The following is a 14,679-nucleotide window of genomic DNA, read 5'->3' on the forward strand; positions in this document are numbered from 1 at the left end:
GCTGAAAAATGCATCTGTGGGTTCTTTTCCTCCCCTTTTTTCCCCTCTCACTCGTTCTCGCATTCTGTCACCACTGGCAGGGTCTGGGAGGACAGAAATGGCTTTTTGAGTGACACAGGCTGGCTATGCCATTTGCCGTGTCAACTGGTGAAAGAGGATAGAAAAGGAGGTGGAGACAAATGATGATGGCCTGGCCATGATTGTCCCGTGCCCCTTCTCGCCATCGCTTCCCCTCGAGGTCATTGGTTCCCAATAACGTCGCCACAACGCCAGCAGGTGTAGAAATGTTTGTCACTGCACTATGAAACTGTTTTCCTTATCTTGCAGTATAACTTTCTCATTTTGACTTCTTTGAATTTTTCAATCAGTTTTTACAAAAAAATTACTCCTCCATAGATTGAATGCCATTGTCCAGGTATTACTTGTAAATTGAATTTCTCTTCAAGTAAGTGGAAATCTGAGTAGGTACTGTAGGCCAGTCGTAAATAATGAACGAAGCCATATCACAATTCCTGTCTGTCAGTGGCTGTGTTGCATCCTCTCTTGGGAACATTCCCTGTTGAATAAAGAAATCTATTTAGAATAATCCAGTTTCTGATGCTCTCAGTCAGTCTGCACTTTTCATTCTCCTGTCTTGGATGACACTAAGTCTGGGTTTTGTCCAACTTCCTTAATCCTCTCATCAGCTACAACTCTCAGTACACTGATATGTCCAGTAAGGAATCACTGTTTTCCACTACATAGTTATCAATGCACAAAATCATAGTTGGGTCATCGCAGCCACAGAATCATAAATACTTAAAATTTCATTACGAAATCTGAAATCTGAAATCGATTCATAAAACCACAGCAAGTGGAGTGAAGAAACAGCTGCTGGTGTGGTGGATATCACTGTCGGGAGGTTTCATAAGGCCAAAAGGTAAATATTCATGTCATCTATTTTTATGTGTCTCGCCACCCATTGTCGTACATTTGGCTGGGAAAGGTTAACAGGATTCTTTGAGTGTTATTATTGATTTATCTGCCTCATGAATTACATTGTTTTGATCAGTCCAGACAGGATACACAATATTTTTCGTATTTTTTTTCCTTCCGCTGTAGAAATGGCTGCTTGTAGCCATTGATAACACACTCTCAAAAGGAAACAATTCCTGTTGAAAAGTTGAAAACTTAAATGAAGAATATATCTGTTCCCCTGTGACTTCTTTTTTTTTTTTCCCACAAAGTCAAGCGAGGCACCAATTCTTTGTATAATTCAGCTGGAAAACTTCAAATATGCAATGCAAGAAAGGCAGCTGTTTTTATCACAAAAATGAACTCTACCATCGTGAAAAAAAATCTGTTCTAAAAGATATTTAATAACTTTGTATCGTAAATTAAAAATGTGTTAAATTATATTTCTACAATAGATGGTGACCCAAAGACTAGCTCATCACAGTAATCACATGTAACACACATGACTAGAAATAGAGAACTCAAGCATCTTTTCTATGCCGTGTCACAAAGTTAAAATGCCATGAATCCTAAAAAAAGAAATTTAAAGCTGCAGTTACTTCATTTATTTTATAGAAATTGAAACAACCTGCAATTCTGCTGAAAAGTCCATGAATTTTTATCATGTGACTGTTGCAGCTGAATCACAATATTTAGCTGTTGTTTTTTTTTTTCTTTTTTAAAGTGGTTACTCTACATGGTTAATTTTTTGGTGAAGTTTTAATTGTGACAGGTAGAAAAAAAGTGCATTTGATGAAATATCATGATGTTAAGCTTAGATTTGGATCATTCCGCCAATAGAACACAGATGTTGAAAATCCAAAGACTTGTTTTTTGCAGTATTTGGCTCAGCTAAACAGTGGAATTTTAGTTATTTTATTATTTAAGATAACACACCTTACAAACTTGCCAGCAGGGTTTGGCAATCTCTTTGTCACAGGGAATATGTGCTCTTCCATTCAACCAGCCTTCAGACTTGGCGGCAGAAACATGTCATTGTTTCTTTGGCCTCCCTCGTGTCTTTGTTGCTGTTCTCGCTATTGATTGCAAAAGAATTGCCATACTTCATTGGCTATGCACTCCAAGGTATATGTGTAAATGGATCCGCTGTAAAGCAAGGCTGTCATTTTGAGAGGTAATGTGGCTTAATGCCCTCTCCAATCATTTTGACCACCCCTAAATGTGCCTAATGTGCCTTGACTGCTCCCACCAAGCTTTCACTGCTTTAGGCAACGATTTGAAGATTTGGACTCTTACCTCTCACGGGTTTCCAGTACCCTTGGGCTTTCAGATGCTGAGTGCTGCAACCCAGCACACAATGTACCTCTGGGGGCTAGGGGAAAAATGTTTAAAAATCAAATTACAATATCCACCCAGCTGCTGCTTCCCACCCTTTAGATCTGTGGTAGCCAAGTCGTGTGATTCTGTTGACAAAAACCAAACATTGTTCCGAACTAATATCTTTCACAGAGCTGTGTGACATACGCTTTCAACAACCATTCAGTACTTTACAGCCCAGTTCAATTTGTGTTTTCCCACCTGCACCATCGCATCACCCAGTTAAAGGGAATTATATGATATTAGTAATATTACAAATGTAGCTCAATATTCATCGACCGGCATGCCATGTTGCCCCTCTCTTAAAAATGAGATGGATTGTCGTTATTGCTGTTATTGATTTTAATAACCAGGCTGTTAAGGCCCAGTGCGGAGGCTCGCTCTTGCTGGGATCTGTCTTGTACTGTGTGAGCGCTGTGCTATTCTTTCATCTGGATAACAAAGGATCCATAAACTAATTTAACTACAGGTTTGGCATGGTTAGGTTCGCTGACTCTTGCAGATTTTCCTTTTTATTTTCAAGCCTTCTCTGAAACACTTGGTTTTATGAGGTGTCCTTCGTAACCCTTCCCCCATTAAACCTCCTTAACCAGATGCATGTATAAATAGCATTAGTTTAATGGAAGATCACAGGACTGGGGGGAATCCAGGTAATGGACTCCAATGTGAGGCTGTAGCAAGGTGGAGTGTTAGCAGAGGGATCAGCCACCCTGTCAACACTATTGATCTGTAGGGCCGAACAGCGAGAAACAGACTGGTGTTGAATCTTGTTGGTCATCATTGCATTGCTAGAGGCCTTGTGTTACTCAGTATTCCTGACCGTTTTACTGTTTCGGGACTTGTCAAACACCGTACCACCATGACTCCTGTGGTGTCTGATTGTGACACATGTAGTAGCTTTGAGGGCACAATGACAGAAGTAATATCACAAAGGTCAGTGAGCAACACAAGGGCCTTCAGGTTCCAACTAGTCCTTTATCCTTTAACACGATTTAGCGTGACCTCATTCATGCGTTCTTTTTATCGGGGTACCACAGTGTCTGATCAGTGCTACAAAAATACAGGCTTCAATATTTGAGTGTAATGGCTGAATTCAGTCACTCACTCATTCGCTGAGTCTAATGCATAGATTCCCTACATCTTTAAAACAGCTGCTAGAAAATAAAAGCAAGCAAACTCATTCTGATGTTTCACATTTGATGTCACTAGTAAAAGGACAAATTTGTTTAGACAACATTCCACTTAAAATGCCGAGTGCAGTCAGTTGAAACCCCCCAGCAGGAGATCTCTTCATAATTTATTGCTTTAGTTTGGTAGTCTGCGGTAGGTCGTTCACAGAGGACAACAGCAGATTCTGCTCTGATTGACTCACTGTTGACCTCTGCTTTCTCTCTCTCCGTCTTTGCTCTGACTCATTTTCTGTGAAGGCTTTATAAGTCTGTCAGAGCCCTCATCTGAAAAACTGCTCTCCTTATGTTTAACGCCAATACTTTCTCTCAGTGCTGCCAGTGGCTTAGACTGTGGAACTGACAAAAAGTCTGACTTGAATGCATTTTTTTTCCCACTGAATTATTTATTTTTTTTTAAATTTCTGAGGTGAGACAGATGATTCTTAACAACTGTAGAGACAACTGAGTGGCTCATTAAAGAACAAATCCAGCACAGTGTGCTCCTGAATACAGGCCATGTAGAGTCATCTGCATTGTATGCATTAAAAATCTAATAAGAATGGCAAGGGCAATGGTGGCAATGTTTATGAAATGCATGCTGGGTTTTGATATTGTTTATATTGAAAGGGTTTATAAAGCTCTGAAATAAAGTAGAAAAGAAAAGACCCAGCACTTAGTCCACTACATTTAGAATACTTTGGCTTCCGATGTAATAATCTTTAAGGAGGCCATACTGTGTACATTTGCAAGTGCGTAATTTTCTTTTTGTTTTCATTTATTTGTTTTGCATGTGTTTCATGCTTAAATATAAAAAAAACAAACATTTTTTTCAAAGCCCACCAAACGAAAAGTCCAGTCTGCGCTGATTGGTCAAGTGACAAAATACTTGGACTTCAGATATGCGTAGGGATATAATCCACATAGAAACAACTTTAGCTAGGATATAATGATGCACTATGAAGCTAATTCCTTATTTGAGGGAATGCCAAGTTTGCTGCTAGACAGCTGTTGTGCAAATGTGTTACAAAGTGATGCCAGCGAAAATGCATGGACTCCAAATGAGGAGTTCCCGACAGGTAAGGCGCCATGTGGACTTTGGGCTTAGTAAGTTTGCAGACCTCTTCCGTGCACAAAAAGCTGTACCAACAAGGAATATGAAAAATAAAAAAAGCATAATATGGGCTCTTTAAATCAACAAAGGGATCGCTCTGGCAAACAATGGCAGTGACAGTAGCGGGTTTTCTTCCGTTTGTTGGAGATGGCCTAATGGAGCCTGTGTCAACATCTCACCCCTGAGTAAGGGAGGCTGCTGGCAAGTTTTATCAGTTTCTACTATTGGCTTTTTTTGTGCATCATCCTAACAGTTCACCTTGGACACATTGAACAAACAGGATATAACATCAGATTCTAAAAAGCTATCAGACAATCATTTTTGTGTCCCAACGTGAAGCATATTGAATTTATCGAGCCTGCTCTTCTCCACTTTGCTCTCTCTCCCCTCCTAAACCTCGTCCATCACCTTCCCAATATTCACCTGTTTTGTCACAATAGCAATGCAGGGCAAACATCAATTATCTACTAATGAAAGAAAAACTCGTTAATGGGCATGAGGCAGGTTTAATGGTGGGGATCAGGCTTGTTTGCCTGACCGTTAATGACCCTGGCCATTTGAGAAGCTGTTTGACTTTTCCCAACCCTGCCACCGACAGACAGCAGCCCGCCACTGACAGTGATGCATGGGACCCCCTGAGTCACATTGATCACCCTGGGAGAGTCGACACACACAAACACATTCCTGTCTGGGCTGTATGGTATAGCGCTGATGCCATCAACACCAACCTGTACTGAAATTGGTCACTAGTCTTGACAAAGAAATGTTTAACTGAATTTGTACAGGATGGTTTTCCCCTAAATAGAAGCTTGGTTTCTTTACAGCAGCCAGGCTACATAATGTAAGTGTAGCAGCTGCTGGTGGTGAAGTCATAGAAAGTCTTAAGAATATACCAATTCAAACTTACCTGCTTCTCCTCAATTTTGGGGAGATTGACTGGAGGGAACACTGGTTAATTTGCTGTCGATTGAGACACACTTGAGCTCTGCTGCGAGCACTCTGGACAGCAATATCCTGCCGAGGTCAGGCCAATCCTCGCCTTACACCACACTGGAAATGGAAAGCTTTGTTCTTCTTTTAACATTTCCTCCGATTTGTTGTACTTGTCTTCTGCAGACCAGCTCTTTCAGTTTTACTCTTTCATTTGACATAATCCTCACTCCCTACACCTTATTTTCACGATATTGCTGTGAGTAGTTGGCATTATTACACGTTTCGGTTTTATTAATTTGTTTTTTCAAATTGAATTTGCTTCAATCATTGGTCAACTGCAGTGGGCACTTGCGGATTTAGATAATTGCAGCTGCAGCAAAAGCTTGTGTTTTGTAAAAGTCCGAAGGGCTAAAGAAAATGGGTGTACTTGAAATTATAATGGAACATAAAAGAAGTATGTATTTTTAGTGGTGTAACACAGCAGCACGCTGCATGAACACCTGAAGAGAAACACTTGGACTATTCAGTATTTAGGCACTTCACACCTGTTAGCTCATTTCTTTCTCTGTACTCACATTTAGTGTATTTAACTACAGTTGAATTCCAAATAGAGCTGTTCTCATTTACAGTTTCTGGTATCAGATGTGAAGTGTGAAATAGAAACTAAAATGCTGCTCATTAAGACTACATGTTAACCAGCAGTGTTTTCTGTAATACATTAGTAGATGAAATGCAGTTTATATAAATCAAATAACAACAAGAAAACTGCTTAAATTATATATATTTTTTTAGAAGGAAAACCTTCATGAGGTAATCTGTAAAATAGAATAATCAATAGAAAAGGAGCTGTGGCAGCCCTAATGCATGTACTGCAAACATGTCAGCTGACACCTTCTTGGAAACAATGTGGACTACGTCTTTAAATATATTTTACCTCCCCCACTGCCCCAGGCTTAACTCAATCAACATCTGATAAATAACTGTTTGTCCTGACCCGTTGGACAGTTAATGACTCAACCTACTTTGGAATTTGTCGGTGCCAGAGCTTCAGCTGTACTGCGAGGACGCACAACAAAGTCGTCAATAACCCACAACCACAGGCCCCCTGCTGGGTAGGACGCTGTCGGGGAACCTTCTAAAGCCTGTTTCGTCTTGTTGATGCCGTACCTGATTTATTTTTGTTTTATTTTGTGTGGACAAGGCGCTAAAGGCCAACTTTCTTGTCAGAGAGTGAAATTCTTCATTCTCTTGAGTTTTTGCCAGTGTGAGAGAATGTGTTGGAACAAATAGTGTCACCTACTATTAAGTTTAATATTTAACATTACCCACTTTTTTTCAGCAGTAAATGCATGCGGTTGTCTCATGTGTATGTTATATAGGCCATTCATATTAGCAGATATCATACTAACAGAAGTAGAACACATCTATCCTCGCCTTTTCATAATTGCCCCCTTTCACCCTACCCTTATTTCCTGTTTTGTCTCGGGGGATACACAGGTCAGTTTTGTCCGTTCACCTCTCTTTAACACCAGCTGCAGCTCTTCTCTCCATGTGAAGATATTTTTTTAATTACAGGCCCCATTAACACACTATTTACATCCCAGCCTGATCTATGCCATTAAGGGATCAATAGTGGTTAGTTTAACTCATTCATTTCTTCTCTCTCTTCGTTTTTTTTCTTTGAAGTTGATCTATATTTATAGATTTCTGCCAGAATCAACTGGCCTTTTCCTCTCTAGATTCAACCACAGTAACATGCTAACATGCTTAGCCTTTTAATACCCAGGAACCCCTGGTGTGAGACTTGAAGATAAAGATCCAAGAAAGAGCGGCTCTCTGAAAGCCAGTGCTTTATTTTCAAAGCATCATTATAGCTACCCCTAAAAAAGGAAACTAATAATATAATCAGATAGTTAATGCTTATTTTTAGGTGTTCAGCACATGGCTCTGTTTCCTCGTCTTGCTGTGCTACTGTGTCCCATTAACAACAGTTTATGGACCGTAGGAATGGCCATGCACTATTGATAATGAACTGTGGTATGATTTTAGAGGGCGACACGTAGCTGTTGCATGTCGCCTGTGTTTTCCGACCAAATGACCGCCAGTGATTTTGCAAAACGACAACACTACAGAGATGTTACTCCTGCTCTCTGGTGTGTAAACAATTACACAGCCATCGAAACAGGCACACCATCCCACACATATTACTCCACCTAAAGCATATCCACGCTAATTTCAAGCTCTCTCTTGTACATGCACCAACACACATTACAAGATCTCTCTGAAGCCGAACAAGTTCACGTAGCTGTCATGGCTTTAAACAACTCTGTCACCCTAATAGTGTATTTATTACTTAGTGGTACTTGTCCATTATTTAGCTCCCTGCTCATCTGTCATCCTGGACAGTTTGATGCAGTTTGCAATTTAGTTCTGATTAATTATCTCCGCCAAACACAACACCTTCACGACATATTGATTTTTTGTTGAAATCTGATCAGAGTTGGTTGCACGTCTCGCTCGAGGGTACAAATGTGTCATATAAAGGATCTCTGTGTGTCCTCGTAGAAAAATGATCCATATAAGGCAAAATGCAGGGCATTATGGAGAGATGATGGGTTTTTGTTAGATTGGGCTGTTCATACCTGCAAATGGAGTCTTCACGCAAGACTGGGCTTAGAGCAGTGAAGCTGACCCGTCACTGCTCACCTTCTCTGCTTAAATCCACATGTGCCCACTGAAAAGGACAAACTGTCCTTTTCATGTGACATTCATGACTCTGAATTAAGTGTTCAGAGCCATTGATTTTTTTTAAGTGAACAGGGAAGGCGAGGAATATGAATTAAGGTATAGAGATTATCTGTTTGCTTTCCCTCTTTTTCTCCCCCTTCTACCCACTTTGCACCTCAATATGGAGCTTAGGATCCCTCATTGCTTAGAGTAGGCTTGATCTTTTTGCTCCTGTGCACAAAAGGAGGGCGCGCACACACACACACACCTATACACACTCCACACCCCCACATCATTCCTTCAGTCTTCACCAAGGCTCACTTTAATAGATGGCTTATTCTGCTGGATGAGCAAAGGGCTGTAGGTGGGAGTGACTCAAGTCTTTTCTTTTTTCCTGCTCCTCACATTGTTTCTGTTTGCCTGTCGTATTTGTTTTCTCTGAGTCAGGGTCATGAGGGACATGAGCAGATACTGTAGTAGGACAAAGATATAGAGGAAAAAACGTGTGTGCTTTAATTTAAAGATGCAGACAGGCACCATGCATGATTTGCCACTCAAAAAGTATAGATTTTTTTTTCTCCAGATTTCTTTCCAATACACACAGACATATGCAGACTCAGTTGAGCCCAGAGTACAGTAGTTGTAAAAACAGTCATCTCCTTGCTGCTTAATGAGGATAAATGAAGACATTTGCAAACATCTGCACCTGCCAGTTTGTTTTCCCGGTGTGCAGTGCTTACATCTGCACATTGCAGGGCTGTCTTTGACAAGCAGGTACGCACAGACCTTCACCCACTTTTCTCTTACACACACTCTATCAGCCCGGGAGTACACTCTGAGCAAAAGCTAAATTTCCATCATCAAAGCCTTGGCCTTTAAACTTTTACTACCAAAATTGGTGCTTTGACTTGTGCTATCCTAAATCTCGAAGGTGATAACTGTGATCTCAGTAATTGGAACACGCACTAAAATTCAGATTTAAGTTGTGGCAGCGCTGCCATCAGTGATGATTGAAAGCTCTGACTGACAGATTAATCTCCTGTGTGCCTTGCACTGTGCACAGTACAACGTCGGCTCCCTTTTCGTGATGAGAGAATGCATAGTGCATCATAATATGTGCTTACAGCAATGCTTGAATCAGACTTCTCACTGGTATGCCAGGTTGGACCTAATGGCTTCTACAATGGCTCAGGATCCTAAATGGACACACCCTGTTTACTGTAACCTTTGCTGATTTATCCTTTTGCGTTTTCTCTCCAGGTATTAAAATTTGTTTTGTTTGAAAGGGGTGATAAAAGGAAATCCCATTGCTTGCCAATTTTTAAATTACCAGCTTACTATTTCCCTCCATTTTCTTTTAGTGCAGGGTTTGGCTCTGACATGAAGCGTCACCTACCGCAGTCTTGCTAGATTTTTTTGTTCACTTTCAAACAGCTAAGTGAATTAAATCTGCTGCAGTTTTAAAACATGCCCTTGGGCCAGGTTTCACTTCAATGCTACCAAATGGCTTTGTCTTTGTGCTTGTGAATGACTGCACATGTGTATGTGCCTGCACACACACGTGCATAGCTTTGTGTGTATGCGTATTTTGCTTTTTCTCTTTTCCGTCCACTGTGTCGACACAATCCCAGCGTTTATGAGATTACCAGAGCCCATTTGTGTTCCGGCGGGAGCCATCTTGGCTCGGAGGAGCCCTCCGCTGGGAACCATCTGGGCTCTACTCAAAGCAGTTTCCACTCCGCCTCCCCTGTCCTCTCACATTTTGACCAAAGCTATTTACTTTGAAGGAAGGAGGAACTTAAATTCTAGGGTTGCATTTGTAACACTCTGAAATTAAGACTCCAGATGAAGTTCCTGAGCTGTAGGGTGGCACTGTTTCCTCACACAAAGATGGAATTATTTTCCTCGTTGGTGGCAATATTCATTAAATGAGGATCATTTTCACTATAGGCTAAGCTGTCGATTATTTTAATCATTTATTACATGAAATGTCTGGAAAAGGGCCACTTCCTGTTATAAGTTGACCAATCTCCAAATATTGGATCCTTTCTAATTGTTGGTAAAGCTGTAACTTAACTTACAGACATAGCTCTTTAACAGCAAAATATTAGGTCAAAGTCCTGTCAAAACATGTATATAGAAAAGCATGTTAAATATAAAAGTAAAAAAACAGTCTGAAAGCAAAATATAAAGACGAGGCAGTGACACATTCTCATTATGGTTCACTGGATAAATGAGCTGTGATCAGTCTATTTGTCAGATCTTTAGTGTTAAGTGCCGCATATCGTGCTAACACCAGTGTTACTCTGCGATCCCGCTATGAATGCTAAACCTCTCCAAGCTGATGTTATTCTGCCAGTGGGAAATTAGGCCTGTGCTCGCTTTAAATAAATTAATTTGTCTGTTTCAATTGCACATTGGACCTCTTTATTAGCCCCTTTCATCTCTTCTCACTACCCCGTGAAATGTCAGGTTTTTTTTTTTTTATTTAATGATGCTTACAAGGTTTCAGCTTCAGTCTGTGTGTCGCATTGTCTGCCTTTGCAGATACATGTAACTACTGGCATCATTTTCTGTTGATTGATTTATTGATTAAGCTAAATGGTCCACTTGTAGTTTGGCTGTTGCTACAACAAGGCACAGGAGAGCACAGCACATCCTTCTGGTGCGTATTTGACAGGTTAATGTGTGTGCTTGGCCTGTTGACTTTGCCGCTAATCAATCACACTCTATAATTTTGCAGCTATTCTGGTATTGTACCGTTATTCCTCAGCATCCGTTTTTGTCATAATTAATGCTGTGTGCAGTAATGCCACCCCTCCAGGCCTTGACGAGAGACATTTAGTCATCTTGTCGTCATCAACTTAGTCGCCGGCTAATTTTCTTTCCATAAGGTTAGCAGTATGTGGTAAATGAAGTGTCCCATGTTAGTGGTCTAAGGAAGAAACGCACTCTATTTTGATCTATAATGATTGAAAGGGTGGAAGACCACGTGCCTGCATAGCCCATAATTTTTAACAGTTTCCTCCCCACACCACATCTTTCTCCATTGTTTCTTATTACAGCATGGTTGATGTGACTTCTTCTGTTGTAAAATAAAATATGAAAACAAGCAGGCTATGAAACATTCAAGTGTATAATTTCCCCCTGTGGAAATATTATTCTGTCTTTTACCGCTATGTCTTTTTATTCCCCTGTCTTTGGCTTTGTGGCACAGACCGTGGTATTATTCATCTAATGAATATTTGTAAGAAATCTTCTGCTAATTAAAGGACTGATGAGACTAAAAATGAAGAGCCTGGAGGCTTTCACGTATTCTACAAAGGCCACCAGAATTCCCTTTGTATCTCCCCATTTTTGTTTTCTTCATAGTGATAATCAACAGGTTTTTCCGTGTGCGGACTTTATTGTTTGGACTTCAAACAACGATGCCCAACATCATGTCTCTTCAAACAGAGAAGGCAACTTTTAGTCGAGTTTCTGTTTTGCCTTCAAATTGGAAATTTTCCCAGCTATGATTGTTGCTCTTAGTTGTCAGCATTGTTTTATTTTTATTTTTGCATTCGCTGCGTTCATGGTAGCTGGTAACAGTTACGTTGGTTTTAGCCTTTCTGTTCCATTTCTTTTTTTTTTCCCAGCACTCGCCCACTCCCCCATTTGACATTTGGATGCTCAGAGGACCAGTGCTGCTCTTATAGCCCAGTTATGTAACTGCTTCTGCACTTAGAGACAAAGAGAGATAAAATGGGGTTAGTATTTGAGATGGCCGGAATGGAAAAGAGAAGACGGTAAGAAAAAGCAGATTATACAGAGGCGGATGAGGTATGAGTGAACTTGGACTGTGTCACGGTCAGGACCTGGAAGGCTAGACCAATGTCTTAGCTGCTCTTTTCTTTTATGGAGTCTCTATATAAAACATTTTTACATGAAGACAAGCATAGTGGTTTTGATAATTTTATTATTTAATAGAAAACAGCTGGCTTTGTGCATGACATAAATTAGTAAGGCACAGTTTAACACTGATAACGGGCTTTTCTGTGAGGCATTTGTCTCACTGACATGCTGGTGGAACAAGTGTTGTTACAACAAAGTGTTACAGTGTGTGTCTTTTGGCTAGGTTTTTATTGAAAAGCCTGTATCCAAGGTGTAACTGGATCCAGAAACTATCAACATACAGATGCGGGACAGATTGAAGGAAAAGCCTGAACCACGACCCCTACAATGAGGGATCTGGTGGCTCGGTTGTGTTTTTGGGGGCATTTTGTTGGCATGATTTGGGTCCATTTTCTCTTTTGATGGAAGGGTCACTGCAAATTAACAGAAAGGTGGTTTGAATGATCACATATGGTGAAACCTCTAGGAGAACAATGTCCCATCCAGAGGGCTTGAGGGCTCATGGGTGGTTTGATGAGTTTGAAAATGACATAAATCACATGTTATGGCCTTCACAGTCCCTAAATCTTAACCACATTGAACACTTATGAGCGATATGTTAGACAACACTCTCCCCCACCATCTTTAAAACACAAAAGGAGGTAATATTTTAGAATAATGGTGTTCACCTCTTCAGCAGACTACGAGAATCAATGCCACGGCTCACTAAAGCCGTTCTGGTGATGCAGAGTGGCCCAACACCTTATTAACTTGCGCTTTATGTTTGATTTTTCCTTAATTTGTCACCCCTCTGTATGTATGTCACTGTTGTATGCATAAGCTGTCAATTTTATGCTCAATAATGGAACACATTATGCATTCAGCAATAAAAGCTTTTTACTTTAGCTGAGAACAAGGCAGAGCAGTTTACAAACTTAATTCCCTTCAGATTTCCCTTGTGACTGCAGGGCTAAGCAGTCCAAGTCTTAATCGCTTGACTTCTTCCTATCTCTTCAGCACACCTGCCCTCTCACTTTCTCGCTGACTTTAGGCTTTAGAGTAGGGGGGAAAAATCTATAATTTTTTTTTTCCTTCTTTCCCTGGTCGTCCATCACTTATGAAACAAAACGTAATGAATAGATAATTAGCCTGAATAGGCAGAATTTGGTTATAGTCCATCACGGGCAATGTTGTGAGATCTTTCCTACTTTGTCAGCAGGTTAGCCATTTCAGCGCCCTCATTTGTTTACTCAAGGGAGTGGCAACTTGGCTGTCACTAATTGAAAATGATTTACATTATGAAAAAACGTAGGATGAAGATCTTTAGAGTCTTAATTAAGGTTGAAGTGCATACGCGACAGTAATTTCAAGCCACCAGTATCCTCCACTGTTTCAGCAGGCGTTCTGATTTCTGCCGTTGTCATGCAAATAGACGCGTTCTTGAAAGATGACGGTAGTGATTAATTCAAAATGTTAACCTGAACATCCGTTAAGACACGAGGTCACCGCTGGGTTTTTATGTTGATAAAAATGTGTGCCACACTGACCACAGACCACTCACTGGGAAACCCACAGCAGAGTAGTGAAGCAGGATCTGTGTGAGTGTGTGTGTTACCAAATCAATAGAAAGCTCACAGGTCTCCATTGATGCGTCTATTTAAGAACAGTGGCGTCCCCTCAGAGGACCCCCTCCACTTCATTGCTGGAAAGGAATCTCTAACCTCATCTCGATACAGAACATTAACTGAACCTCTTCTCTCCCCTCCCTCCTCTGTGTTCCAGGTGGAAGTTGAAGTGGAGAGCATGGACAAAGCAGGGAACTTCATTGGCTGGCTGCACATTGAGGGTGTGAATCTGTCTGTGGCGCTGGTAGAAAATGCTCTGTCCAAGGTACACTTCACAGCAGAGCGCAGCGCCTACTACAAAACCCTGGTCTCAGCAGAGGACGCATGCCGACAGAGGAAAGAGAAGGTAGGTCTCATTTAGATGCTACAAGAGCAGAAATTACGGTACGTCCTATAAAACGATCAAAGTGATGAGTCCCGACTGACAAACTGTCCTCATGAAGCTTTTAAGTAGTGAAAGAGTTTATTTTAGCATCCCTCATGTTAATACCCAACACTAAATTTTGTTCAGGTAAGACTTGGATAGCCAGCATGGCATTTAGTTTTATATTGCTCAGATGTACTTGACCCTCTGAACCCCAAGCAGTTTTTGCGCAATTTTTTTTTGCTCCTGTCACGTTTTTACTCATTGTAGGCTCATTTTTCACTGCCATACCAAGTCCTGCACCTCTATGGAAACAGCACAGAAGTAGAATGATTTCAAATACATCCTCTGTGCAGAGTGACATGGTTATAGTGCCATGAATCTAAAAGTGTAGTCTTCTGTAATCTGCATGTACAACATTTTTCCAAGTGCCCACAGGTACTGTACAAATAGTGGGGGGGGGGGGGGGGGGGGAAGGTGTCTCTACGTGCTATAGATATTTAGCTATTGACATTTTTTAATTTATCTCCATATTTGTCTTTAATC

General features: G+C 40.7%; 1 protein-coding gene across 1 annotated transcript in view; it reads left to right on the plus strand.

The window, feature by feature from the left end:
- Positions 1-14,679, plus strand: part of snd1 (staphylococcal nuclease and tudor domain containing 1) — a 213,992-nt gene that overhangs the window by 118,089 nt on the left and 81,224 nt on the right. The window contains exon 17 of the mRNA XM_022190155.2: positions 13,927-14,115. Within this exon, the coding sequence (XP_022045847.1) occupies positions 13,927-14,115 (189 nt within the window). The remainder of the gene's footprint in view (positions 1-13,926; positions 14,116-14,679) is intronic.

The sequence above is a fragment of the Acanthochromis polyacanthus genome, chromosome 1 (genome assembly GCF_021347895.1).
Source record: "Acanthochromis polyacanthus isolate Apoly-LR-REF ecotype Palm Island chromosome 1, KAUST_Apoly_ChrSc, whole genome shotgun sequence".
In the NCBI taxonomy this organism is placed as follows: Eukaryota; Metazoa; Chordata; class Actinopteri; family Pomacentridae; genus Acanthochromis; species Acanthochromis polyacanthus.